The 27887-nt window shown below is 56.7% G+C and overlaps 2 protein-coding genes across 8 annotated transcripts in view; one reads left to right on the top strand and one right to left on the bottom strand.

The window, feature by feature from the left end:
* THAP4 (THAP domain containing 4) overlaps positions 1-16973 on the top strand; it is a 51642-nt gene extending 34669 nt beyond the window's left edge. For 2 of the 6 annotated variants that reach the window (XM_037850054.1, XM_037850053.1), the window contains exons 3-5: positions 1481-1590; positions 2304-2407; positions 13030-16973. In XM_037850054.1, the coding sequence (XP_037705982.1) occupies positions 1481-1590; positions 2304-2407; positions 13030-13149 (334 nt within the window). In that variant the 3' untranslated portion in view covers positions 13150-16973. The remainder of the gene's footprint in view (positions 1-1480; positions 1591-2303; positions 2408-13029) is intronic. The other 4 variants (XR_005218870.1, XR_005218869.1, XR_005218871.1 and 1 more) reach the window with 4 other exon arrangements.
* On the bottom strand, positions 617-27887 carry BOK (BCL2 family apoptosis regulator BOK). Of its 2 annotated transcripts, none has more exons than XR_005218872.1 (5): positions 27337-27887; positions 25494-25622; positions 21971-22134; positions 21211-21468; positions 617-2639 (listed from the first exon to the last, which is right to left on the bottom strand). XR_005218872.1 is itself a non-coding variant. In XM_037850057.1 (5 exons), exons 2-5 carry the CDS (start codon positions 27557-27559, stop codon positions 21343-21345), a joined length of 642 nt encoding a protein of 213 aa, XP_037705985.1. In that variant the 5' UTR covers positions 27560-27588; positions 27724-27887; the 3' UTR covers positions 20460-21342. The 2 variants fall into 2 exon arrangements, 1 of the variants encoding a protein (XP_037705985.1); XM_037850057.1 differs by lacking the exon at positions 617-2639 and having other exon boundaries at positions 20460-21468; positions 27337-27588; positions 27724-27887.

The following is a 27887-nucleotide window of genomic DNA, read 5'->3' as shown; positions in this document are numbered from 1 at the left end:
GAATCCCAGAGATAGGTTCACACAGCAGCCCATAATGCCGGTGGAATTATAAATAAGTTAGCTTTTACATGTCGTCAGTGCTCGCAGCTCGAGACACAGGCCTCTCTTACCCCCGTGAATCTGCAGCGATTATGTAGGCTGCTTGGAAACCATGCCTCGGTTCAGTACCTGCTCCTGTTTCTTACTGTAGGAATTGACGGGACTTTTAAGCACGATAACAGCTAAAAAGAGGAGAGTCATGTATCATCTTCAGTTATGCTAAGAAGACATAGGATAAAGTTCAACATCCATTGACATTGATGCCTAATAAAATAGGGACTTTTGCATACTTCCTTTTAAAAAAACCAGCCTTTTTTTATTATAGAACCAGTAGATATACATGATAGGAAATCAAAGAATTTATTTAATATTATAAAACCAGCAAATATGCATGAAAGAAAATCATATGAACCTCGATACAAACATCCTATTCCCTCGCCCTGGGACAAACGCGGTTGATAGCACAGTGTTCATTCTTCCAGATCTTAAAAATAAGATAATCAGTGTACCAGCCTGTGCAGGTGTGTGCTTTCCTGCACTTCATGTCCCTGAACCAACGTACGTACACGTGGCTGTGTTGCACACGTACATGCACACATGCATCCCTTTTTTTTTTCTTTTTTCCTAAACTGAGGTCATATTATGTTTATTTCAAATCATGCTTGTTTACAGTCAAAAATTTGCCATCTTTCTCTTTCAGCATGTTTCCTTTCTGCTAATACCCAGACCATTTTCACATTTCCCCAATGGAAAGTCTAAACTAAAAAGTACAGTAACTGAAATTAATTCAATAAATGGGTTTAACCACAGATTAGATACAGCTGAGAAGAGGATTGGTGAAGGGAAAGAAAAATAAATGGGAAATATCCTGACTAACACCACAGGGGTTTTTTAAAATGCCCTGAGTACGATCAGAAGACAAACAGTAACCTGGGGGAAAATGCAGCACTTGGTTCTTTTAGTGTGCTTAAAGAGCGCACACCGTTCCCGGAAAGTAGATCACAAGCGTGGTTCCCAGCAGGTGGTCCTCCCCAGGTTCACTCAGCTTTGGGTTGCCACAGCCTCTATCCCCCAAGTGCTGCACCATTCTCGTCCATAAGCCCCTAGGCCACCCCTTCCTCCGTGGAGGCCAGCGGGTGGCAGGTGGGAGGGCGTTGTGAGGGTGGGTGGTGGGTGGGAGTGGGCAGTGGGTGGGAGGTGGGCGGTGAGGGCCGCTCCCAGTCGGAGGGAGTGGGCCCAGCCTCCCCACCGTACTCCGATGAGAGCCCCCCCATGCTCGGGGCCCCCCAGGCTCCCTTCCAGGCCCCGTGGTCTTGACGTTTCTGTGCTTCCAAACGTGCGAGGAGTGTGCGTTTGTTCACGCCGAGGGGGACCTGGAGGGGCTGTCTGAGAGCGCGCCATCCAACGGCCTCTGCCGGGCGCACACCTCCTGTGTCTGCAGGTTCAGCGCCTTCCACGCGGACACCAAGAGGCCGATGCACAGGGAGTGCGGCTTCATCCGCCTCCAGCCTGACACCAACAAGGTGGCCTTCGTCAGCGCCCAGAACACAGGTGACACGGCCAGGCGGGGGGTGGGGATGGCCCACGAGCAGCACCCGTGGCAGCTGTGGGGTGCAAGCAGGCCGGCTTCCTCCTCGCGAGCTGCATCTTGCCCGTCAGGAGTGCTGCCCTGCAGGCTTCCTCCTGCTGTGGCCACGTGCTCAGCTGCTCCCCTGGGGCTCGGGTTGGGGTGCAGTGGCAATCAGAGCAGGGAATTCTGGAGGTCACTGGCTGACTGCTGGTTTACCCCGGTGTGTTTCGCTCTAAAATATTTAACTCAACTGAGTTCATTGACTAAAAATTACTCGAGCCTGTGCTGGCCTCACATCACCTTGCTGGCTCCCAGGGGTCTCCCTGGCAGCAGCAGATGGTCAGAGTTGCCTGGGGTGGGGCCCGGAGGTTGGGCAGAAGCCAGGCGTCCGTTCCGCTGCGCTCATCTCCCTCCCCTGGCAGTGCAGGCCACATGGGGCAGCTTCACAGCCGGCTCCAAGGGGCCCTGTCCACGAGCAGTAGGGAGAGAGGTCCCCTTGCCATTGGGGAGGTCAGCCGCAGGCAGGAGGAACTGTGTCACCTCCACAGCTGCAAAGCTCAGGTCTCCCCCAGAATCCTTGAGTCTGAACAACTCTGGTAAGACCCACGCAGCCAAGGACACAGCGCAGGCAGGCGTGTGTGCCCGGGGAGCCCCGGTGGCCCCATAGCGCACTGACGCAGCCCGCTCCTTCCAGGCATCGTGGAGGTGGAGGAGGGCGAGGTGAACGGGCAGGAGCTGTCGATTGCGTCGCACTCCATCGCCAGGATCTCCTTTGCCAAGGAGCCCCACGTGGCACAGGTGAGCGGGCCCAGAGCCTGGGCAGACCCTTCCCCGGGAGCCCCCCAGTGAACCAAGCTGTGGGAGAACATGCGGCAGAAATCCACACAAGGCCTGGATTCTGCAGCCTGAATCTGGGCTGTGTCCATTTGAAAATAATGTGGTTTCTTACTTCTTTCTCTTTCCGTCCATCTGTCTGTCCGTTACAAGCTTCTAGTCTTTCCCTTCAGTGGCTCACCCACCAGCCTCATTGCTTTAACAGAAACACTTCATTTAATTACAAAACTAATTTTATACCATCAGTGACTTGTCAGGTTTGACTTCTAAAAACTTTTATCCATTGAAAAAGTTGGATGTGGAAATGTTCCGTAAAAATGCACAACAAACATTGACTATTCTGATTTATTTTTAGAATTTGTTACAGAGGTATGTAGTGATTTTACTTTGAGTAGATTCTCTTCTGCACCACTGAAAACAAGACGCGTTTGTCTCATTGCTGTGGGTTCTCAGTAAACATTTATTTTCCTGTGCTGAGGATTACGGCCGGGCGCCAATCCCAGCACCACAAGAAGACCCGCGAGCAAGTCGCAGCCCTCGTTCCCTGGATGAGGCTGGAAAAGCTCATTGAACAACGTTTGGGGCAGAACTTTGCCTGCTTGTTACAGAAATTCTTTCCTCGTATTTAGTAAAAATAATTTAGTAACCAAAATAATAAGTGAATATGTATTTGGAAAAAATTTCAAGCCCTGCAAAAGTTTCTCACCCTTTTCCCGAAGCAGAACTCTGTGGTATGCCTCCTTCCACATCTTTCCATGCATACACACACACCTGCATACCTCCAAATAAAAGAGTTTTATTATGAAAATGTTCAAACACCCAGCAAAGTTGAAAGACATTTATAGTGAACACCAATTGGTTCTACTAAGGACATGTTACTGTACTTGATCACCTACCCACCCCGTCCATCCGTTCACCATTTAGCCATCACCCATTCACCCAACCGTCCACCCATCTACCACCCAGCCAACCATCCGTTCACCATTTAACCATCACCCATTCACTCATCCATCCACCCATCTACCACCCAGCCAACCATCCATTCACCATTTAACCATCACCTGTTCACCCATCCGTCCACCCATCCATCCTCCCTCCCAACCATCCATTCACCACTTAAGGATCCATCCAGCCACCCAAACATCCCCATCAAATATCAATTCTTTAATATATTTTTAAATTATAAGTGGGATTACACATGATTCCCTGGCTCGTTTTTTTCTTACCATGTTATCTTGGAGACCTTTCTGTCTTCAGTGTTACATCATTATTTTCACTTCTGCACATTATCCCAGAGTACAGCTGTCCCATAACTTAGTTGCCAAGTCGCTGGCTGAGGACAGAGAGATTTGTGGCTACTGCGGCAGCCATAGCCTTCTTTTACATTGGCTGTGTCCGCTTTTGCAAGCTTATTTGTTGCTGTATTTCTCCCAGTTGTCGCTGGGTCAAAGAATGAGCAGGTGCATTTTAAATTTTGATAGATGACACTAACCTGGTTTTCATAACAATCTGTGTTCCCACCAGCATCGCACCAGCGTCCTCTACCCCACTGCTTCACCAACGTGGTCCATTCCAGACTTGTTGATCCTTTTGAATCTGATAAATAAAAAACAGCATCTCGTCCATGTTTTGAATTTCACTTACGAGTGAGGAAGAGCATTTTCCTGTGCTTGCTGATCTGCTCAGTGTTGAAGTTTTTGTCACGTTTCTGTGGGTGGTCATTTCCATGTTGATTTGTGGGAACTTTTTGTGCAGTGTAGTTAATAATCTCTCATCTGGTCTGTATGTGACAAGTATTTCCCAATCTGTGGCTAGTTTTTAGCTCTGTTTATGATGCAGTTGCCCCACAGGTTGGAAGCTTTTCTGTGGTTGCCTCTGGGGGCCGTTTTCCTTTATGGTGTGGGTTGGTTTCTTGCTGAGGAAGGTGTTGTCTGCTCCCAAATGATCAAAATATCCTTCTCTTTTCTCTCTCAAATCTGTTTTTTACCCAATGCTGTATACACTTCTACTTTTCCCAGATGGGCAACCAGTGAACCCAACACCACAGATGAGAAATGCCCTGCTTGTCTTAAATCACATTCCCGTAAATATGGCCCCTCTTACTTTCTCTTCACTTGCTTGTCCATTTCTTTACCAATAACAGTGTTTTACATTATCATAGCTTTACGTCTTGTCTTCATATCTGAGGGAAAGTTCCTCTTATTCTTTTCTCCAAATTTTCTTGGCTATTTGTAAGCATTTCCTCTTCTAGGCAACTTTCGAAAGGGCTTCTCAAGGTTGGTAAAGTCTACATTGAGATTGAATTGATCTGTAAATTAGTTTGCCAAGAGCTGGCGTCTTTTCTCCGCTGGCGGCAGCACGGTGGGGTCTTGGTGATTTCAGGTCGCCTTTGCTGAGTTTCAGAAGATAGCCAAGTTTGATTGCTTTGCAGTTGTCATCATAGGTCCAGCGCATTTCCTGTAGGGCTGAAGTCTTCGGGGCGTGTGGTTTTGTTGGTGCTGTGAAGGGAGCGTTTTCCACTCGGTGTTGGGACTGGTTGTTGGTGTGTGGGGAGCGCCCTGCGTGGACGGCTGCCGGGCTCCTGTGTGGCTCTGCCGGAGCAGAGGTGAGCGTGAGCCGATGCGTGTTCGGGGCTCCCGTGGGGACCTGGAGGTCCCACCACTCGGGCCAGCTGTGGGGTCCTGGCTTGAGACCTTTCCCAGGTGAAGGAGCCCTGGGGGTTGTGCGCTGAGAGTTGTGCTCAGGGATGGGTTGTGAATTTTCTCAAGTGTTTGTGCAGCCTCTTCTGGGAGGACGCTACGTTTCTTCTACCGGAAGCTCTTCATGCTGTGAGTTCCATTCCCGTCAACTAAGTGTTGAGTTGTGTTTGCTTTTCCAGAATAAACCTCCTTGCCCTGTTATAGCAAATTCTTTTCTTCAGAGATCCGTCTTCATGTCTGGCATCAGCTGTGTTGAGTGGGCGGGGAGCTGCTCACCTTTTCCGACTCTCTGCACGGGGTGGGCCCCTCAGGCTTACCTGTGACTGGCAGGTGGACCTCATCGGGAAGACCCCGGAGCCCTGTGCCGGGCAGGGAAGCCCCAGCCTTCACCGCGCTTTTGATTCCCTCCAGGAGTCTTGATTTGTCCAGCTTTCCTTCCTTTCTTTGTTTGCAAATTCAGGTTTTCCAGGAAAAGTGTCAATTTCATCTAGAGAAGTGGTAGATCTTATTTTCTCTGTGTCCCCTTTATTTTTCTGATATTGTGTGTGTGTGTTTTGTTCTTGAATATATGTGCCAAAACGTACCTATGTTGTCAGGGTTTTGTTTGGATTTTGTTTATTTGGCTTTCACTGGAGAACTAGGTTTGATTTCGTTTCTGCAAGGGAGGGAGGAGGCAGAGACGGCGGGCAGTGGGGAGGCCCAGCGGGGGCAGAGCTGGGAGAGGCGGGTTCGGCAGGTGCGGTGGCTGAGGGCCCCGTGGGTTGATGTGGGCGGTAGCAAGGAAGGAAGCCCCGTGGCTGGGAGTCGCAAGGCCGGAAGGAGGATGGCAGGTGGGTGACGGGCTCCCAGGGGACCAGGGGCTCCGTGTCCATATGTCCTGCTGGGTTTGCTCACAGTGGTCAAAACATGTGGTCCCTGTCATGACAGTTTTCCTAAATGTGCTGGAACTTTCTCTGTAGCCTAACACACGGTCAGTGTTTCTAATTTTCCCAGTGGTGTTTGAAAAGAATGGGTCTTCCCGGCTGGGTGCAGAGTTCTGTGTCTTTAAAATCAGACTTGTTAATTGTAATATTCAGAGTCTCCTTTGCCCTATGTCTTTTCTCCTTGATCTGTCAGTTTGAGAGTTACATTAAACAAAGAGCGGTTCTGCACATCTGACCCCACTCCTACGCCCAGGGCTAACCGCTTCCAGCACTTCCAGTGGATTCCTTTAGCATTTAGCTCCGTGTTTATCAATAATGTATTTATTGCTGCTCCTCAGTGGAAGAGTTTGCTCTCCCCAGTGCCCCAGACCCTACCTGGCTCCCACGCTCACCCACCCCACCCCAGAGGCGATGCTGTGGCTCTGTTGGGGCCCGTGTCCTGGTGAGCTCACAGTTCAGCCACGGAGTCCGCGATGACTTTCCTTTCGACTGCCTTTCAAGAGTAGTCATTGTCCTGTTTTTTCTTTTCTTTGTTTTTCATGCATTTATCACTTAACTTCACACCAAGCCCTGCTGTTGTCCATTTGTCTGACACTCATCTTTGTGCACTCAGATCCAGTACCCGAATTCCACCCTGCGTTTCCTCGAGCGGAGACCCTCCCCCGGAGCTGCGGGGTCTGCCGGGCGAGGCTGCCTGCTCAGCTTAGGGCTGCCTCCCGCCAGCCTCCCTGGATGCCACACCTCACGGGCCATCCTAGTCTTCAGATCTCACGCCCCCTTTTCCCCTCATTTCTTTGTCCTTTTGCTCTGTCTTCGGGAGACTTACTTGTTCTCTTCCAAAAATTCTACTGAATTTTTTATTTTTGCTATCAAACCTTTAATTGCCATGAACTCTTCTCTGTCCTCCGCATGCTCCTTTTTCTTTGCATCCTGTTTTCGTTTCTTTCATGGATGTAGCGTTCTCTCTTCTCTCTCTCAGGATATTAATGGTCATTTTTGTTTTCTTCCTCTAGAGCTCTGTTCCTTCTAAATTGTGTTTTAAATTTTCTGTTTCCTTGCTTTGCTCTCTGTATTTCATGTTCAGGGTTTGCTTAGGCATTTGGTGTGCTGCGGTCCCCCGGACCACCCCCAGGCCTGGCGACTCCTAGAAGCCTCTGCCTCCGGCCGTCCCCATGGCGACCCCAGGGACTGTCAGCAAAGGGAAGAGACACGTGGGGCAGGGTCTGGGGGTGACCAGGCACCAGCCCCCAGAATCCTCTCCCCGTGGGGTCATGGGGACGCCCCCAGTTCCCCCAGAGCGCACTGTGGCAGCTCGTGTGTGACGTTGCCCACTGGGAAGCCCACGGAGCCTCGGGCCCAGGGCTGCACGGGGGGCTGGTCACGTGGGCACCTCTGCCGGGCAGGGACCTGCACCCCGGAGCCCCGAGGGAAGGCCAGCGCTCGGCACACATGGCCGTCTGCCGGACAGCGGGGGCACACGGGCCCGCCGAGCACCCTCCTGAAGTGGAATCCACGTTCCCAGACCCCAACCCAGGCCCATCCTGCAAGCCAGCCTTTCCGGGCAGTCGTCGGGCCGCCACCTGGGCCCTTTCCTGCACACAGGCACCCCTGGGTGTCTGTTCCTAGCGGAGGGGGCTGTGATCGATGGCTGTGGCCCCCCCTGGCCGGCACCCTGGCTGGACGGGTTGGTGGGAACCTCGCCCTGTGGTGTCATCTCCATCTCCAGCTCTGGGCCGGACCCTTGCTCTCGGCTGTGCTTGGCTGGGTCCCACCCTCTGTGGGGGGCACAGTTGCTTCACACTCCACCTGTGCCCCAGCATGCCTCACGCGTTTGTGTTTCCTTGTATAATTCAGTTGTATTGAGATGTATTCACATACTCTACAAGCATCCAGTGTACAACCAGCTGTTCACAGTACCATTATATAGTTATGCATTCATCACCCCAATCAATATTTGAACATTTTCCTTACTCCAAAAAGAAAATAAAAGTAAAAAGAACACCCAAAGCATTCCATCCCCCCCCCAATCCCACCCTATTTTTCATTTAGTTTTTGTCCCCATTTTTCTGCTCATCTGTCCATACACTGGATAAAGGGAGTGGGAGCCACAAGGTTTTCACAGTCACACTGTCACCCCACGTAAGCTACATAGTTATAAAACTGTTGTAGTTTGATAGTTTCAGGTATTTACTTCTAGCTATTCCAGTACACTAAAATCTAAAACAGGATTTCTGTGTAGTGCATACTAATGCCCATCAGAGTGACCTCTGAACTCCATTTGAAATCTCTCAGCCACTGAAACTTTGTTTCATTTCACTTCCCCCTTTTGGCCCAGATGTTCTCAGACCCACCGTGCCAGGTCCAGGCTCATCGCCGGGAGTCATATCCTATGTTGTCGGGGAGATTCACACCCCTGGGAGTCAGGTCTCATGTAGGGGAGGGCAGTGAGTTCACCTGCCGAGTTGGGTTAGCCAGAGAGAGAGGCCACATCTGAGCAACAAAGAGGCACTCGGGGAGACTCTGAGGCCCAGTTATAAGTAGGCCCAGCCTCTCCTTTGCAGTAACAGGCTTCCTAAGGGCAAGTCCCGTGGTAGAGGGTTAGCCGACTAAATTGGTAGCCCCCAGTGCTTGAGAGAAGATCACGAATAACCCAGATGGTGAAGTCCAACATTTCCACCTTTTCCCCGGCTCCTCGGGGGACCTGCAAATACATCCTCATGTGTTTTTAACAGCTTTTTTAGATACAATTCACATACCATCCATTGTACCCACTTAAAACATAGAATTCAATGGTTTTTAGTGTATTCACAGTCATGCAACTATGAGAATCCATTTTAGAACATTTTCATCACCCCGGAAAGCATCCTCGCACCCTTTAGCCCTCACTCCGCAGTTCTGTCCGCTCCAGCCCTGACAGCCCGTTCTGGACATTCCATGTGAACGGCACCCACAGCCTGAGCCCCTTTGTGACAGGCCTCTTCCACTCACACGGCATTCCCTTGTCCTTGTGAACGTGCCTGGGAAAATCCCTGTATTGCCATTTTTTAATAGTTGGGGGAGCGGGTGTCGATGCAGGTGTGGAGCCTCTGCCTTTGCTGGGGTCGCCTTGCTTTGGGGTCAGTGCTGGATTGTGGGGTGAGCCAGCGTCTCCCTGTCGGCCCTGGTGGTGCGAACAGGCCTCTGCTGAGGGCATGACAGGAGCCCCCGTGTGCAGCGAGCCCCGGGCACGCTGTCTGAGCGCGCACAGGGGTGCCACTGTCGCGTCCACCCCGCAGGGACAAGGTTGTCACAAGCAGCACCGCCGCCAGCTCTCCCAGAGCTGCTCTGAGGCCCTCCTGGCAAACCGGATGGCCAAGGCCACAGTGCTGAGCTGGCCACTCGCCCAGGACAGGGATGGTGGCACGGTCCGGGGGCACCTGGGGTCGTGCCCAGGGGCCCTGGCCGCTGGGGAGGGAGGCCTGGCCCAGCAGAGCTGCGCGCAGACACTGTCCAGCTGTGCTGATGCCCAGGGGCGCCCGCTAGCCCGTCCCACTCCCAGGTCCCCCTGCCTGGCCTGGGCAGCTTCCGGCCGTGCCCCGTGACACGGAGTGAGCTCCAGGCCATTCTCTCTGCTGACACCTCGGGGTCGCTGGAGAATTTGGAGAGGAGCCCTTCGCTGTTCCTCAAGCGGTGTCTTCTCCAGGCCGCCGGTGCCTTTCCCCTGTTGTGTATTGCTTTTTGAGGAACAAAAGTTCTGCATTTCAGTGGTTCGACTTGCCAGTGTCTTTCAGAATGGATTCAGATCTTAGCGTCCCGCTCACAAGGTCAAAAATGTTCTCTTTTTTGGGGGAAGCTTTGCAATTTGTTCTCATCCAGCTGGAGTTGACTTCTGTGCAGGGTGCGAGGTGGGGGCCGCTTCCACCCCCCTTGGGTGACGAGGTGCCCACCTTCCTTGGGGAGCCTGCCCTCCGCCCCACGGCACCGCCCCGCCACACCAGGGTCTCTTGGAGCACAGTGCCTCCCTCCGTCCCACACCTCTGTCCACCCCTGGTCCAGCACCACGCTCCAGTCACTGCGGCTGAACTTTTTGAACATCAGTTCTGTTGAGGTATAGTTTACATACAATCTGTACATTCCCTTCAAGTGCAAGGTCTAAGTTTTGTTTTGTTTTGTTTTTATTTTGTGGTAATACATATATACACCCTAAAATTTCCCCTTTTAGCCACATTCACACATATAATTCAGTGCTGTTAGTTACAGTCACATTGTGCTACCACCACCACCCACTACCAAAACGTGACCATCAGCCCGGATGGAAACTACAGTTCAAGCCTTACGGTCTGGCGAGTTTCGACACGTGCATGTGCCCCTGCAGCCTCCACCCACCCAGACGTACGGCGTCCGTCTCTCCCGGGAGGGCCCTCGTGCCCCTCTGTTCTGCCCCTGCACGTCCCAGGCTCCTAAATGGAGCTGCACAACACACGCGCATTCAGGTCTGCTTTCTGTTGCCCAGCACCACATTTCTGAGATTCCTTCACACTGCTGCATCGATACTTCCGTAGTCCACAGCACGAACGCGTTGCCCTTCCATTACCCGTTATCCGTATCTGTGGACATCTGGTCCGGCTCCAGCTCTGGGCTGTCTTGGGTAAAGCGGCTGGAAGCGTCTGTGAGTGCGCCCGTGTGGATGTGACTTTCGTTTCTCCTGGGACTGGGATTGCTGAGTCACGTGTCACGCCGACTGCTGTACACGGCGTCGCCGCTCCACTCGCCCTGGTCCCCTCACTGTGGCGTTGGTGTGCTCTTCACTGGTGAGTGGTGACGCTGCTCTCTTCGCAGTGCTTATTTGCCGCTTATTTCTTGTTTGTGGTGTGAGGTCCACCGCGTGTGCCCGGCTTTCCCCTGGGTTGCTGTCATCGTCTCGCTGAGCCATGAGCGTCCACCGCGGGCTCTGGAGGCGGCCTGTCATCGGAGGATCTGGGGACAGTGCTCCGCTCAGTGGCCTTGGCACCTCTCCGAGTGCCTTCTGAAGAGCGGAAGGTTGTAACTGATAAACTCCTTCTTGCCAATTTTTGTTTTTAGGGTTAGTGCTTTTTGTGTCCTATATAAAAGTTTTTCCTGACCCGTGGTTGCAGAGATTTTCTTCTGTATTTTCTTCAAGAGTTGTTATGTTTTCCTTCTCCCTATGGACTCGATGCTTCTGTGAGGTGTGAGTGGGGTCAAGGATCATGGTTTTCCATGCCAGGTGCCCAGGGCTCAGCCCACTGGCTGGGCTGCCCTGGCGTCCCCGAAGCACGTGTGCCTGTCAGAAATCACCTCCCCATCCACGTGTCCACATCCATCCTGGGCTCTGTCTGCCCCCGCGTCTCCTTGCCTGACCGTGCGCCGGGGTCACAGCGCACTCTCATCCTTAAAATCAGCTCATCTGAGTCATTCTGCTTTGTTCTTTTTTTTTTTTTTTTTTTTTTACAAAAAAGTTGTTGTGACTCTCCTGGGACCCTCTACATTTCCATATGAATTTTTAAATCAGCATGTCCGTTTCTACAAAAATTTTTACTGGAAGTGCTTGCCTTCCTAGATCAATTTGGGGAGAAGTAGCATCTTAAAAGTAAATCTGCCAATCCAGTACCATGGTAAATATTTCCATTTATTCAGGTTTCCCTCAACACTGCCCTGTTCTTTGGAGGATATGGGTCCTGCACATATTTTGTTAGATTTATCCCTAAGTATTTCGTGGCTTTGAGTGCTGTTACAAATTATTTTTTTAAATTTCCAATTATTTCTCAGCTAGTATATGGAAATACAACTGCTTGTTGTACATTGGTCTTTTATCGTGTTACTTTATTAAATTCACTCTTCTTTTTCTTCTCTTCTTCTGAGACCCGTTACCCATATGCTACAGGTTCTTATAGCTCCCGCTGTGTCTCTTCCACTCCCCACCTTACTTCCCTTCCTTTCTTTCCTCCAAGCTTCAGCCTCAGTATTTTCTACTGGCCATTTTCCAACCTTTCCAGCCTTCTCCTAAATTGTGTCTAAGCTGCTGTTAATCCCATTCATCGAGGTCTTAATTTCACTTTTTAAATCTTCCAGTTACAGAATTTCTTGTTGTTTGTGATAGAGCCTATTCTCTGCGTAAATTCTCCATCTGATCTCCTGAGAACTCCAGTGTTGGCATCTCCAGGCAGGGGCAGGGGCCTGTTCCCCTTTTCTGCTTTTCCTTTTGGCAAGCAGTGGTTTGGGCTTATCTGCTGGCGTCATTATGAAGGACCTCAGCGGTGATCTGAGGCTTTGGCGGGTGTCATCTCCCCTGAGAGCAGTCCTGAGCGTGCGGGCACTCGTCGGGGAGGGCAGAGCACGGTGGGCCAGCCTGGGGTGAGGCCACGTTGCGGGTGCCACTCCTCGCAAGCCCAGGGCCCCGGTGTTTGCCCCTCGACTGCGGACACTGCATCGCTCACCTCGGGGCCTCGCCCGGCCTCCCTTCTCCTGGGCCTCCGGCCTTGCCTCCCGGCGGTTCTTTGATGTCTTTGAATGGATGTTTAATGCAGCTTGTCTGTGTGTTTCTGACCATGGTCAGAAGCAGAGCTCCAGGATGCACTTCTGGAACCCCCGGCATATTCTTGAAACTGGGACAGTGATGGTGAGTTCCCTCTTGACATCTGTCATGCTCTCACACCTCATTTAATAACGTTGACAAGTTTTTTCGCGCAAAATTCTGAAACTGCAGTACTCTCTCATTTGGGATTCGTCCCCACAGGTTTGGTTTCTCATTGGAAACGGAGGCTCCAGAGGGGCCTCGACTGCTCCTTCAGGGACACACGCCACAGCTCGGGGCACCCCTGGGCTGCTCCCGGCCCCCAGCCCGTGACACGTCCTCCTGGAGGCACCGCAGCGGCGTTTGGCACATGGCAGGGTCCCAAGCATTTGCAAAGTCTCTTGAGGATAAAACTGAGGTGTTTGTGATCGTTCTTTTTGTCTCTCTGCTTAGATTACCCGAAAATTTAGGCTGAATTCTGAAGGCAAACTTGAACAGACGGTCTCCATGGCAACCACTACACAGCCCCTGACGCAGCATCTTCACGTCACCTACAGGAAGGTGACACCCTAGGAGTCAGGCAGAGCTCATGCTTGGGCAGGGGCAGGGCGACGGCCCGAAGGTCGAAGGTCACAGCTGCTTCTCCCATGACCAGCGGCCTCAGGGCAGAGGCCCCTGGAGCAGAAGCGCGTGTGGCTGGATGCGTCCCTGGGCTCAGGAGATGCTCAGCACTCCTGTGCGGCACAGAGAAACCAAATAAAAGGCCTTTATTTTTGTGGCTGAGGATTTTGAATATCATCGCTGTGTGGACTGTTTCTTCACCTGCTGGTGACGAGGGGCTTTCCCAAGGCTTATCCCCGAGAAGTTAAGGGAGGGGACTCTCTCCTCCTTCCCTTGTCCTTTTTCCTTCCTGCAGTTTGACAAGATCTAAAATATTTATAAATCTTCACTAGAGGAGTAGTCGATGATAAGTCGAAGAGAAGATGGGGCCAAACGGGTGGCTCTGTATGGTCACCTTTAAAAGAGCCAAGCGGGCTTCAGGATTCGTTCCACTGACGAGGGCTAGTTCATTTAATATGTAAGTTTTATTTTATAATTCTTTCATATAATGTTCCTCTCGTTTTTGTTTTTACCATGAAAGTTTCCAAACATACACTCGCCCCTTGTACTTGTTGCCCACCTTCAACCACAGACAGCATTTTCCCCACGCTAGTTCCATCTTTTCCTCCACTTGATTTGTTGCATTATTTTTAAGCAAATTCCAAATATGATGTCATTTACCCCTAAATGCTTTAGCGTCTGTCTAAACGTGCCACCGTATCAGAAGCACACCATGCGACAGAGTCAGCCAGCAGGGCCCGTGAGGCGAGGTGGGTGCTGGGCCCCGCGGGGAGGGCCTGCGGGAGGGCTTTCCTCCCGGGCTGGGACAGGGGCCGCCGTGTGCCGGGTTCTCGCTGGGACCCAGGTCTCAAGGCATGTTGGGGCTGCTGGGTGTCCCAGAGTAACCTGGAGACGGAATTGGAGCCATCTCTGCACTGGGTGACACTGGGTGATGCTGGAAAGGCCTGGAAGCACTGCAGGCCCTCCCCTTCCTCCTTCCGGGCCTCCGCCTGGGTATCGGCTGGCAGAGCCCACATGCCCACTGGCTGGAAGGGGCCGGCTCAGGGTGGGGGGTCCTGGAGCGAGACACTGCCGCGGTGCCGTCCAGAGCCCAATGTCTCCCGACACCCAGCAGTTCGTTTGGCCTCAGGGCCACACCTCGAGTTGGTGTTCCATCTCCTAGGAGCCTTCTCATCTGCTGCAAGTCCCTGTCATCTCTCCTGTGCCACTGGCGTGCCGGGGAAGCTGTCACTGCTCAGGACAGGCGGATGGCCTCCTTGTTGCCCTTGGCCTGTCCCCCAGCCCTGGCTGCCACCTGGGGCTGGGCCGACATGCTGGTGAGTGCAGCGCCCGCTCCAGGCCTGCCCGGTGCCGGTCCCGCTGGGGCGGGGGCCCCCCTGCCTGCCGGCCTGGCTCTACTGGTGCTGACCGCCTGCCCATTTACTCCAGTCCCCATCAGCCTTTCACCCCAGAGCGCAGCCATTGCGGGGGCTCCACTCAGGCTGCCAAACAGCCACCTCTGCTGTCGTTACTTCCACCTCCAGTGCCGGCACCCTCCGGGAGAGCTTTCCTTCACCCATTAGGATAAATTTGGTTATCCCGAGACAGGTTCTACCAGAAAGCAGCATGGTGCTTCCTTCTTTCCCTCTGCCAACCGATCTCGGAGAGAGGAGGGCCCAGCGACCTCCGCGGCTGGTGGATGAGGACTTTCCCAGCCACTGAGCTGCCCCCTCCCGCCACCACGGACCCAAGATCTCTGTGGATATTGGGTGTGATTTTAATCAGGCACAGGCTCTTTATTCGGAGTGGGGGGGTATTTAAATCATCCCATACGTGGCCAGAGGGGCCCCCGTGGGCCTGTGTTTCCACCAGCCTGGCCAGGAGGGAGCTGGGCATTGGCATGGGATACGCACGGTCTTGGAAAGAAAATTGAGTTCACACTAATCTTCCACTCAAGTTTGAAGATTATAGATTTTTTTTTTTAATTTAAATCCTTTGATCTTATTTCTCTTAAGTTGAAATTTTTAGTTCTTGACATTATTTGCTTTATTCTACAGGATGTAGATATAATTACTTCAAAATAATAATACTTGTTAACAATAAGGCTGCTGCTGGGAGTGTGATTTTTCTTTGGTTTTCTTTTGTACTTTTCCCATGGAAGACATGTCAAAACACTATTAGAAGTGGAACAATTGTTTTCTCTGTGGTTTCAGAAGCTACTTGCACAAGTCCATTTGTATCTGTTTAATTTCTAGAGGTTGCCTTCTTGTTGAAGTAATTTTTGATTATAGAAAACATTTTACATGACTATCATCAAGACCATAAGAGGGTGCACTCAGCAGAGCCTCGCACACGTGCCCTCCTCCCTCAGTAGGTCACCATTTCCCCTGAAAACAGAAATCTGTCGATACACGGGTGTGTGTTTCCCTGCCCCATCGCCACCTCTCAGCCTCGGGTGTGTGGCACCCCGGGGCCCTCCCGCGGCCGCTGCCTGGCTCACCCTCAGCCCTGCGGTGGGCTGTCTCCAGGGTCTCGGTGGAGAACCCTGCATCTGCATTTCGGATGGTGCCAGCGTGTCTTTGGGGAACTTTCCGGAAGTGAGATTGTCAGCAACCACAGAGCACTGTCTCGGGCATGGCCGGCGCTGCCTCCCGGGGGCCGCACGTGTTGACCCCCCACCCCCGCGTGGCGCCACCACAGCAGCGTGTTGTCAAAGCTTGGGTGCGGGCCAACCTAGCAGGCGAGAAACGGGATCTTGGGAGTGTTGGGGTTGGCGCTTCTCTTAGTGTAGACCTTTTTATTCTTGGTTTTCAGAGCTCAGGAAATAGGAATATTAACCCTAATGAACATCCCTAATTTTAAGTTACAAATATTTTGAAACTGTTAAAAGTTACAACTGTGATTTGTCTGTTGACTTTGCTTATGGGATGTGTGGTTTGCTTGGTTGGTGTTTGGTCAGGTAAAATGTTTTACTTTTTTATGTAGCTAAATATATTGTTCTTTCTAATTGTTCTTGGATTTTAAATCATTTAGGAAGGTCTTTCCCATTCCCCAGTTGCAAAGGAACTCACCCATCTTTTTTGGTATTGTGTGGTCTCCTTTTGCTGTTGAGCTTTGATCCATCTGCAGTTTGTCTTGGTGTGGAGGGTGAAATGAACACCCGACTTCGTCTTCCTGCGGGTGTAACAGTCGTCTCAGCTTCACTCACTCACAGGCCGCCGGGCATGTCGCGGCGTCTGGGCCTGTCCTGGCCGCGCTGCCTGTTCTTCCCCATCTGAACTTCGGAATTAGCTCATTTAGCTCCAGGAAAAGATTTCGATATTTTTATGGGAATTACATTAACTTTACCAGTTTACTTACAGGAGTTCGCCCTCTTTATAACAGTTTCCGTGGGCAGGAACACTGTGTTTCTTTCGTGTTCAGGTTCTACTTTTGTGAGGTTAGGGGGTTTGTGGTGTTTTCCTCGGATGGGGTTTCACAGCTCCTGTTGGTCTGTGCTCAGGAACGTCCTCCAGGCTGTGGACGGGGTCTGCCCCTCTGCTGTGTCTTTAACGGAGACCTTGGCTTGAGTAACTTTTGCCACCGTTCTGAGCTCTCTCACTTTGCAACCTACCCTCTCAGGCTGGAAACACACGGGTGCCCGGAGCCTCGGGCAGTGCCCCGACCCCGGCCTCCTGCCCCCACTCCCCTCCCTCCAACTCTCGTCCCACCTGAGGACCTGGGGACACAGCCACACTGACCGTACTGGGCAGCCCGTGCAACTTCATATCCGTGACACCCCAGGGCCCCATGTCTGTCTGGGGTAGGGGGTCACACTCACCGAGTGCCCTCAGGGCCCCGTGTGTGTGCAGGTCTGGGGGGGTGGCAGGGCTGGGGGGAGGTGCACTTTGGAGACGAGGGATGGTGCACCCCAATGGGGTGGACACTGAGGGCCGAGGATAGGACTGGCCTCCAGGGGCAGCCGTGCCCCCAGAGCAGGCCCAGGGAGGCGGGCGTGTGGGGGGAGTGAAGGCCGCGCAGTGGCCTAGGGCCCTCAGGACTGCCCAACACCAAGAGGCTGGACAGGAGGCGGCTCAGCAGCCAGGCAGGTGGGACCTGCAGGTGTCATTAGGAAGGCGAGAGGGACACAGCGAGGGGCCCTGGGGCCAGCAAAGGGGAACACGCCAAGGGTATGCCTCTGCTCTTGATGCGTGTGTACATGTGCATGCATGTAAGCATGGTCTGTGCATGTGTGTGTGTGGCACGTGACCCACTGTGGCCCGCGAGAGCAGGAGGCAGCCTCGAGGAAGTTGGGACAATCCCACTTGGTGATTCCAGAAACAGCCGCCTTTGTTCTCCCTCACTGGGTGCACCCACCTCGTGTCCAGTGTCCATGGGAAGACCATGTGCACCTCATGGGAGACGGGGCTGTCCGCTGGGCTGCCCTCAGGGGCTCCCACCAGGAGGGCGGACAGCCAGAGAGGTGCCAAGTCACAGCAGGGGGGCTGCACAGAGGCAACTCGGCATGTTCCCACGGGCCACCTGTGAGCCCCATGACACCGTGACTCCCCTGTGGACCCCCTATGGCCCCATGACCCCCTGTGAGCCGCTAGGCCCACCAACTCCGACCTCCTGAAGGGAGTCACAGGTCCTGGGGCCTCAGGGCTTCAGAGGCTCCCTCAAGGTCAGGAACCCCTAACTGAGGGTCAGGGGAGACGTGGGGCAGTGGGTGCAGGCCGGGTCCTGAGGATAAGGATGGCTTGGGGGGAGGGCAAGGGGGGGAAGAGCTGGAAGGGTGAGGGGAAGGAATGGGAGAGCTGGGGGAGGAGGGGGGCACAGGATAAGAGTGGGGAGGGGGAGCTGCAGGCCTTCACTGCAGAAGCGCTCAAATGTTTCAGAGGGTTTCCCCCACTCTGTCCTCCCCTCCCCTCCGGGCCAGGACCTGGGGTGCCCTCGGGATTTGAGGGACGACTACCTGGAACACAGGGAAGGAACGGGGCTCTGATATCCTATTTCGGGCCTTCCTTTTCTGCTTTCCAGTAGAGTTTTGTTGTTGTTTTTTTTTAATTTTTTACTATGGAAAATTTCAAACATTTTTTCAAACAGAGACTAGTAAACCCTCTCTCACCTCCCCAGAGCAGTTACCCTGATAAAAGGCTGTAGGTCCCCCTGGGGAAGGCTGGGAGCAAGATTAAGAGTATAAATTTTTGGCAGTGTAACGGGGTCCTTCCCCAAGGGTACCCGGGCTTCCCCTCATTCAAGGGGCTCTGGATCTGTAAACTGTCTCAAGTCTAGGAATTGACTAAGGGGCCGCGACTCTGTTTTTGTGATTCAAGTTAGACTTTTGTTCACTTGACCTACAATTCTGCTTATTTAATTCAAACAAGAATTTAGTAGACTGCCCATCTATTTGACTACTAGGTACTCCATGATCTACTAGCCAACACCATAAGTCTCTGTGAGTCAGATTATTTTGACTGCCGCTTTGAGCCTGTTTTCCATTACGGTAGCCATGCCCACCTTGTCTGTGGCGATTAACTGCAGCTACTTCTGCTGACTCAGGACCCGATTATCCCCACTGTGTTTAAGGATTCCAGCTCAGTGACAGCAGTTCCCACAGTAATATCTACAGAAAATTCGCAAAGTAATACCTGCAGAGAAGGGCGACTACAGAGCTCTTCAGGGATGATGGAGCTAGTCTCACAAATTTATTCCTCACAGTCCTTGTAAAAGGACATTCCAGGGGTATGAGAGCAGGTCTTCCATGATAAATCCACTCTAACATCACAATCTCTGTAAGGTTCTGGATCCCCTCCTCTACATCATACCAGGGCAGTTCTGGCATTTCAGCCCCTATAGTGCCAGCCACCTTTTGGTCCACGTTTCGGCCAACCACCCAAACTGTTCACGCGCTTTCTAACCCCTCGAGCTACAACACTGAATGCAGAACCTCTGCTTAGTGGACCCATATCAGTAAATTCAGCCTGATCCAACTTTATATTCCTTCCACCATTATCCCACACCCTTAATATCCATTCCCACACATATTTCCCTGGTTTCTGTCTATATAAATTGGAAAACTCATGCAGTTCTTTCGGAGCGCAGCCACCTCCTCGTGGGTCACACTTTGTACCTCCTTTTGGGGCCTGTTGGAACTTGAGACTAGTTACAGGCCTGGAAGAAAGAGGGGTGGTGGGGGTGGGTCCCTAGAGGAACTGGCCGTGTCCTGCAAGCCAGCTCCTCACAGGCCTTTACAGGTGCCTCAGACAAGGCAAGTCACCTCCCCGGTGGCGGCGGAAGGGCAAAGAAGACTCAACAGAGGCTAAGGTTTCAATGTCTGTCATCATCGGCCCATATGCCCCCATCCCAATTTCCAGGACCCCTTTCCTTCCCAGGCTACACTCCTGCTTTACCAGCAGACGCCCTGCGAGGCTGGGGATACCACTTGTGCTGTACTTCAGCCCCTCGCAGAACAGGGCAGGTTGCTCTTCTGAGTCTCAGCTCTGCAGACCCAGGACACAAGGTTTCTCTCAGGGCAGACGGAGAGGCTTTCCCAACATTGATCCAGCACTTTCTTTCCCTGCTTTCTCCAGCACAGTTAGCAGCAACAGCCAGTCCCATCCCAAGTTCTAAAATGTTCTAAACTGTCAAATACACGGTCACCCAGAGCCTTGCCTCGTGTCACACCTGAGTGGGAGGGCTCAGCGGCAGTGTCCACTCTGTCGCCACAGCACGTCACAGACAAGCAGTGGCCTCCTTACTCTGGGAGCAGACGTTACAGCCTGAGAACAATTCCGGACCGCCCTTCCCCACCCACACACACACACACACACACCCATTATTTTCAAGCAAACCCTCGGCCTCTTGCTCTTCTGTGGTAGAAACTTGAGCACAGCAAGGGCACTGTGCCAGTTTGAATGTATTGTGTCCCCCAAATGCCATTATCTTTGTAGTCTTGTGGGACAGACGTTTTGGTGATGGTTAGATTTGCTTGGAATGTGCCCCACCCAGCTGTGGGTGGTGCCTTCGGTGGGATACTCCCATGGAGGTGTGACCCCACCCATTCAGAGTGGGCCTTGATCAGTGGAGCCATATAAATGAGCTGACTCAAAGAGACTGAACAGAGTGCAGCTGTGAGTGACGTTTTGAAGAGGAGCAAGCTTGCTAGAGAGGAACGTCCTGGGAGAAAGCCATTTTGAAACCAAAACTTTGGAGCAGACGCCAGCCACGTGCCTTCCCGGCTAACAAGAGGTTTTCCGGACGCCATCGGCCATCCTCCAGTGAAGGTACCCGATTACTGATGTGTTACCTTGGACACTTTATGGCCTTAAGACTGTAACTGTGTAGCCAAATAAACCCCCTTTTTATAAAAGCCAATCCATCTCTGGTGTTTTGCATTCTGCAGCATTAGCAAACTAGAACAGGCACTTTGTCTGAAATGAAAACGAGCCTGTCCAGAGGTGCCTGGTGCTGACGTCTGCCCCCAGTGGGCGGCTGGGGGTGCAGACCGCTGGGCCCGGCCTCGCTGCAGGAGCTGGGCCGCAGGGTGGGCTCTCGAGCTGGGACTCCCCAACACTGCCTGGCTGATGGGGCACCACCCAGCCCTGGCAAGAGCAGTGTGGAAGGTCACCAGACAGGCCGCAGGGACACAGCCGGGCCCCCTACACCGACGGGAGGCTGTGCTGGAGTCCACACACTGTCCCTCTCCTGGGAGGACTCGTGTTCATCTGTCAGGCTGCGGCCGGGAGCCCCACACTCCGTCCCTAACACACCGGATCCCACAGGGGTCAGGGGCACATGCCTCCTCCAAAAATGGACTGAGTGGCCAGCATGTGAGCTGGACACCCAGACGGCCGGTGAGGCCCACAGCCACCCGGGCTCCAACCACATGGGTAGCAGCTTCAGACCAAGCAAGCAAGTGCCCATGCAGCAGAGACAGCCCTCCCCAGGCTGGCCAGGGCGTCTGTGTGGAGCATGGGCCCCACTTTGTGACCCCACCAGGGGAGGGGAGGCCTGGGGCCCAGGAGCGGGGAGACCAGGGGCAGCTTCGCTCACCCCTTCCAAAGGGCCTGGGTCTGTGGGGTCCAGGGCTCAGGGCAGCCCCTCCAGCAGCGAGGCAGGTCTCCGAGGGTGGGAGCAGCAGGAGGGGGATGCTCTCCAGGGGCCACGGGCTTCCAGGTGGGTGGCTCATCTCTCGGGCAGCAGCAGGAGGAAGGCGGCCTTCAGGCAGCGGCCAAAGCTGCAGAGCGTGGCCACCAGCCAGTGGGCGCGGAGCCCGGAGTCGGTGCTGACCACACACTTGAGGACGTCGGTCTGGGAGGGCAGAGGGGATGCGTGAGAGCAGGCGGGAGAACAGGTGTGGACAAATGGACACCACAGGGAGCCAACCCCCTGTGGGGACTCAGATGGGGACGAGAGCTGGGCGGACGGACCCTGCAGAGCGGGAGGGGAGGCTGCAGCCCCACGGGGCCCCAGGAGCTGGGGCGGGAGGAGCCCACAGACTGACCCTTTCCCTGGACACCAGGGCACAAACTGTTTTCCAGGAGCCCTGGGAGCCCCTGGACATCTAGCATCCCTTCCAGAATCAATGAGTGACCATTCCTCCCTGTTTTCTTCTTTCTCTCTCTTCCTGCTAAGAAATGACCCCTTCTCCTTGCACTGGGCCCCGGCAGTGACAGCTGCAGACAGGCCCCCACCCGAGGCTGCCCCGGAGCAGCCCCGCAGGAGGGGCCAGTGCCTACCGGTGGTCTCCCTGCCCTCTGCTCCCCCCGCTGATGCCCACCCACCCGGCACCCGCATTCCCCACGGCGCTCACCCAGCCGCCGCGCCGCCGCAGCCAGGTGGCCAGGGTCTTGCGCACAAACTCGCCCAGGCAGTCCACGAGCGCGTGGACCATGGCAGGCTGGGAGTGCCGCACACAGTCCACGGCCAGCCCCGCAGCCACAGCGTACAGGGACACCACCTTGCCCCACGTGATGCCTGCAGGGGGAGACGGGGCTGTCAGCGGCAGGATGGGGAGAAGCCCAGGCCCCAGGACCCTGCTTGAACCCAGCCCTGGCCGGGCAGTGTCCCCACAGGGTCCTGAGCATCCCCAAGCCCCCTGCCCACCGGCCAGTCCACGGAGCATCATGAACGGAACCAGCAGGCAGCCCCAGCCCAGCTGCACGTCCTGGGGGCTCCCACCAGCAGCTGCCTGACCGCCTGGGCCAGCCCCAGCCACCCTCTGGCAACTCGGCTCTGCTCACCCACACAAGTTGTTTCTCAGCAGCCACAACAGCTGGCCAGGCCCTGGGCACACCTGCCCTCCTGCCAGGCCCTGGGCACACCTGCTCTCTGTGGCTGAGCATACCCCCTGCAGAGCCAGACCCCCCGTGTTTATCATCAGTTCGTGGGCATTTGGCCGTCTCCACCTGTCAGCAAGGGTGAGTGCCGCTGCTGTGAACTCGGGTGCACGGGTCTCCCTGTGGACGTGCTTTCATTTCTCTGGGGCATAAGCCTGGGAGGGGAACCGTGGGTCAGAGGGTACGTCTGGGTTCAGCCTCCGAGGCTCTGCCAGCTTTCCCACCAGGGCGCCCCCTCCTCGCCGGGGCTTCCTCATCTCTGCCTCCCTGCAGCCGTCCCAGTGGGGCAGCCAGCCCTGGGGTGTCTCAGGGTTTTGCTTTGAAATTCCTGATGATTCATGAAGTTGAGCATCTTTTCATATGCTCTCGGCCATTTGTGTATCTTCTCTGGAGAATTTTCTATTCAAGTCCTTTGCCTTTTTTTCTAATTGGGTCATTTGTCTTTTTGTTGCTGAGTTCTTTACATTTTTCTTCTGTTTACTCATCTTTCTGTGGTGAAACATTTTGCTCTTGTATTAAGAGGGAAAAACTGGGAATGACCCGAACTTTTAAAGGGGGAAGGAGACATTTGTTTTTCTTCTGAAGGGGGCCGTGAAGCTCCCGATGAAAACCCGCCAGGAGCAGCCTGGGGGCCGCTGCCCCGGGGGCCTCGGGTGCTGGAGCCCAGAGTAGCCACAGCCGAGCCCATCCCAGCAGCCCCCGAGCTGCCCAGGTCAGCACCCACATCGTGAGCGGCCGGCTGGGGAGGCGCAGAGCAGGTGGGCTTCCTGGTGGAGGTAGGCTTGCACCTGAGGCTCTTGCCAGGCCAAGGGAGGAAGGGCAAGCCTGAGGGTCCGTGCGGGCAAGGCCCAGCCAGCATAGGGTGGGGCCGCAGGCAGAGGGCAGGGAAGGTGGACAGGGCCGGAGGGGAGAGCCGCGGGAAGCTGGAAGGGTCTGGGAGGGTGGCCACAAGCTGGCCTGAGGGAGTCTGTCGGGGGCAGAATGAGCCGACCGGAGCCCTGCTCAGAAGGCCCAGGGAGGTCAGGACACCAGCTGCAAGTCACACAGCCGGGGGCGGCACTGCCTGAGGCGTGGGTGCCCAGGCCCCCCAGAGGCCGAGGTGGGGGCGGGGGAGCGGCCACCACTGTGCTGGGGGCGGGGCGCTGGACACTGAGGGTACGTTCTGTTCCAGAACGGTTTTCAAACAAACCTACGAGATTTAAATCTGACTACAAATAAAAGAACGCCCTATTCCGAGGGTGCCATCGGTGGGGGCAGTGCCTGGCCACCCCCTCCCCCAGCCCACCCCCCAAACTGCCTCCTCCAGGACCCCTGAGGCTTGTCCTGAGCCCCCGCCTGGCTGGGGTGGGGGCAGCTCTGCAGGGACCCCCTCCTCGGTCCCCACCCGCCCGTGTTCTCAGAGATGATCCTTCCTTCCAGCTGCTCACGGATCCTAAACTGGCCCCTGACAGCCGGAGACAGGCACCAGATGGCATCAGGCCTGGGTGGGACAGGGGTCCCGGTACGGGAGACGACAAGCCCCAATGCTGCCCGATGCCCCCGCTGCAGTGTCCTTGGTGGGGCCTGGATCCAGGCCAGGCCCCTGCCCTGCCCCCCAGACCCCCACGGGACCCCTCCACCCACCTGCCCACCCTGCTGTGCCCCCTCCACACTGCGAGGGCCGAGCCCCAGGCCCCCACCGGCCACACCGGCCCCCAGCCCACCTGAACAGGGCAGGCCGACTCTGGGCCCGCCCGACCCTGTCACCACAGTGCTGGGTTCCCCACCTGCCCCACCCCAGGAGCCGCAGGACCCGCACCTGCTCCCCCCAGGTGTGCTCTGCGTACCTCAGGGTCCCACGGATGCCCCAGGAGGGAGGCGGACGAGACCCAGATGCCCATGGACCCCCTGCCCAGGACCCAGCATGGGGACTGGTAGAATGTTCCGGAGGGCCTTCCCTTCCACCAGCCCCACCGTGAGGGAATCCTGCCAGCACCGGCCCCTCCCTCTGCCAACCAAGGGGGTGGGGGCAGGCGCCCGTCGGGGGCTTCCCAAGCCTGTGGGCTGACTCGGCTGAGGTCCCTGCCCTGCCTCCTGGGCCAGGGGACGCTGGGGGCCACTCACGGCTGCCGGGCCCCGAGGGAGCCCGTTTCCTCGCCGGGGGCCTCCCTGTCCGCCGGCCTTGCTGGGAACCTCGTCGTCGCCCGCACGCCCTGCGCCGGCCCAGCAGGGCACCGGGGTGCCAGCCCTGGGAACCCCAAGCTCTCCCTCCTGAGGGCTGGGACCTGCTGACCCTCTCAGAGGATCTGGGGTCTCGGCAGGCATTGCGGGCCTTGCAGGTGGGCGAGGGGCTGCCTCATTCACCTCCACAGCAGCGTCCAGCGCTGGCCACAGGCCAGGGGGACGCGGGGACAGGGTGGACTCACAGAGCTGGGGGCAGGCCAGGCCAGGACATGAGGTTTAGGGTTTATGGGGCATCCCTGCTCCATGTGCTCTGACAAGGCCCCCGACGGGAAGGGGTCCCGCAGGGGACACCAGGGAAGAGGAGAGCCTCGGGGGCCGGGAGAAGGTGGCACAGAGAAGGCAGAGAGCTGAACTCAGGGTGAGGGCAAGAGGTGGCGGCAGGAGCAGATGACCCTACAAGAGGGGCTGGGCTGTCTGCTGCCCCAGGGGCAGAGAACAAGGCACCAGAGACCTACAGCCAAGTGGGGACAGCCAGGTCAGCCAGTGCCCCCGCCTCCCTGACAGCCCCAAGCTCCAGCCGGCAGGCTCAGGACAGGGCAGGAAGCCGCTGCTGAGGGCAGTCCGTTTGGGGTGGGCTCCTGATGACCTGGACAGTGGGACAGGCTGCAGGGTAGGGGGAGTGGGTCTGGCTGCGGATGTGTGACCACAAGATGACACCGAGGACCTGGCGAGGGCTGACCCACGGGAGTCCAGGCTTGCTCCCTGACCATGGCCCCTGCCCCGGGAGCCCAGGGCCGTCCCCCTCCACCCCGGGTGAGGACAGCCTGGGCCCACCTGCAGAGAAGATCTGGGCCGCCACGGCCAGGAAGGCGTCGGTCACCACGGCCTCGGACTGCAAGGACAGGTTCAGCTGACGGGCCACATTGCGGTAGACACTGGGCCGCATCAGCTCCAGCTCGTCCCCTGCGTGGTCACACGGCTGTCAGAGGTGGGCTCCCAACCCAGGCACCATCCAGGCCTGGGCCAGCCCGCCCCTCCTACGGCCCTGGACCCTACCCCGCCCCCGGCCCTGTCTGGGCTCACTTCCCTGTGTGACCCCCCTCCCCACCCACCCGGCCCTGCTCCCCACTTAGGCAGCCTCGCCCGGCCCCACCCCGCCTGACCCAGTGACAGGGAGGAGGACCAGGAGGCGGGGAGGGGCCCTGGTGCCCCTGGACCTGCCTCGGTGGCCCGGTCAGCGCCTGCTGGGCCGGTGGGGCGGGAATCGCAGGCTGGGCCTGCCAGGGTGACTCACGCCGACACCCGAGCCGAGCTGCCCGGGCGGGCGGGCGGGCAGGCAGAGAGCAACCCAGAGGGGCTGCTCCAGGCGACGTCGCTGGAGGGGCAGAGTCAGACAGACCAGCGGCGTGCCCTCATCCCTGCGCCACCCACACTGCTGGGCAGCCGGCGGGGGGGCGGGAGGGCGGCCACACTCAGGCCAAGGAGATGCCCTGGCCAAGGTGCCGCCACCACGTCTGCTCACTGCAAGGCCCCTGACAACAGCTGGCCAGTGCCCGGGAGACCACGCTGGACCCCCACGCAGCTGACCAGGTGCCCCCCGGCCCATCTGCTCTGCCAGCCAAAGCAAACAGGGAATGCTCCAGCGGGACCCGCATCCAGGGCCAGCTGATTTGTGAAGATCTGGAACCCAAGCGGGACCCAGCAGGGGTGGCCTGGAAACCCGAGGGCTGGACTGGCCGTTCCCACACCGAGGACGGGCCCAGGAGGACAGGCCCCAGGAGGGGCCCACTGAGGACATGACCCCGGGTCCTTCCTGTTTTCGGCCTACCCTGATGGCCACCTCTTTGCTGAGGGGCCTCCAGAACACTCCCAGGCCCAGCCCCGGCTGGGAGAGGGCCGGTGGGCAGTGGGCAGCAAGACTTGGCCAACCCCAAACCCTGCTCACTTCGGTCTCCCTCGAGCCCCAGGGGGATACCACCCCCCTCCCGGAGGTCCTCTGTGCTCACCCCCTGGGTACCCTCGCGTGGGGGACTCTCTCTGGACCCCCCTGCTGGGCTGGCCCCACCCCCCACTCTGCTCTCCTCGGCTGCCACCTCCTTTCCCTGGCCTGGCCGCGAGGGCACTGCCCACCCGCTGGCACCCGAGTTGCTCACCAAGGAACAACCTGGGTCCAGCGGGGGTCAGGGCTGGGCTGTCCCTCCTCCCTGGATCCCCACCCTTGGCATCTACACAGCCCAGACAGCCTAGGATTCGGGCTACCCCGGTTCGGCTCTCCTCAGGGACACCCGCATTCCTGCAGGGGGCTTTAGGGGACCCCCAAGTCCAGAGGGAGAGAGCCGCGGTGGGCTCTGGGCCCCTAACTAAGAGGCTCTGTTTTGCAGAACCAACAGCGGGACGCCAGAAGGGATTTTGCGCCCAGCTGCGTGCAAGGGTCGCTCTGGAGGTCCCGCCACCCAGACCGCCTTCCCTCCGGGGCCCCGGTGGTTCGGGGCCCGAGTGTCCGGGCTCCGGGCTGCGCGGCCCGCTGGGGACGGCGGGGCGCGGGGCGAGGGGCGGCGGGTTGCGGGAAGGGGGGCGGCGCGGCGCGGGGGGCCTCCGGGCGTGAGCTGCGGGGCGCGGGACGGGGCGGGGGATCTCGGGGCGGCGGGGCGCGGCCCGGGACGCGGGGCGCACTCACCTAGGCGCAGCAGCACCGCGCACACCTCGGCCAGGCGGCCCCCAGGGGCCGCGGCGGCGCGCTCGGGCGCGCTCCAGGCGAGGCCGGCGCGGAGCAGCCGCGCGTGCACGAACTCGCGGCCGAGCGCCTTGGCCTGGGCCACCAGCTCCTTGTCGCTGGGCGCGCGCTCAAAGGCGTCCCTGAAGTCGGCGGCGAGCAGCGAGGAGCGCCGCAGCACCTCCATGGCGCGCCCGCGGGCCGGGGGCGCCGCACCTGCGGGCGGACAGCGCTGAGCGCGCGGCCGGCTCGGGGCCTGCCTGGCGCCGCGGGGGCCTCCGAGGCGGGTCCAGGGACGAGCGCGCCGCAGACCCCGCCCGGCCCCGCCGCCCGCCCCCGGGCCCCGGCCACCTCCGCGCGCCGCCGTCCTCGGGGTGGGCTCCGGGCCTCGCCGCTCCCATGGCGCGCGGGGCGGGCGGAGTCGGGGCCTCACCGCCCGCCCGGCGCCGCCGCTCTCGAGCCTTCCATTCAGAGCCGGGGCTCGGGGCGCGACGCCCGGCGCTTCGCCTTCTAGG

The sequence above is a fragment of the Choloepus didactylus genome, chromosome 9 (assembly GCF_015220235.1).
Source record: "Choloepus didactylus isolate mChoDid1 chromosome 9, mChoDid1.pri, whole genome shotgun sequence".
In the NCBI taxonomy this organism is placed as follows: Eukaryota; Metazoa; Chordata; class Mammalia; order Pilosa; family Megalonychidae; genus Choloepus; species Choloepus didactylus.
The sequence above is the reverse complement of the archived record's forward strand: the minus strand, read 5'-3'. Positions and strand labels throughout refer to the sequence as shown.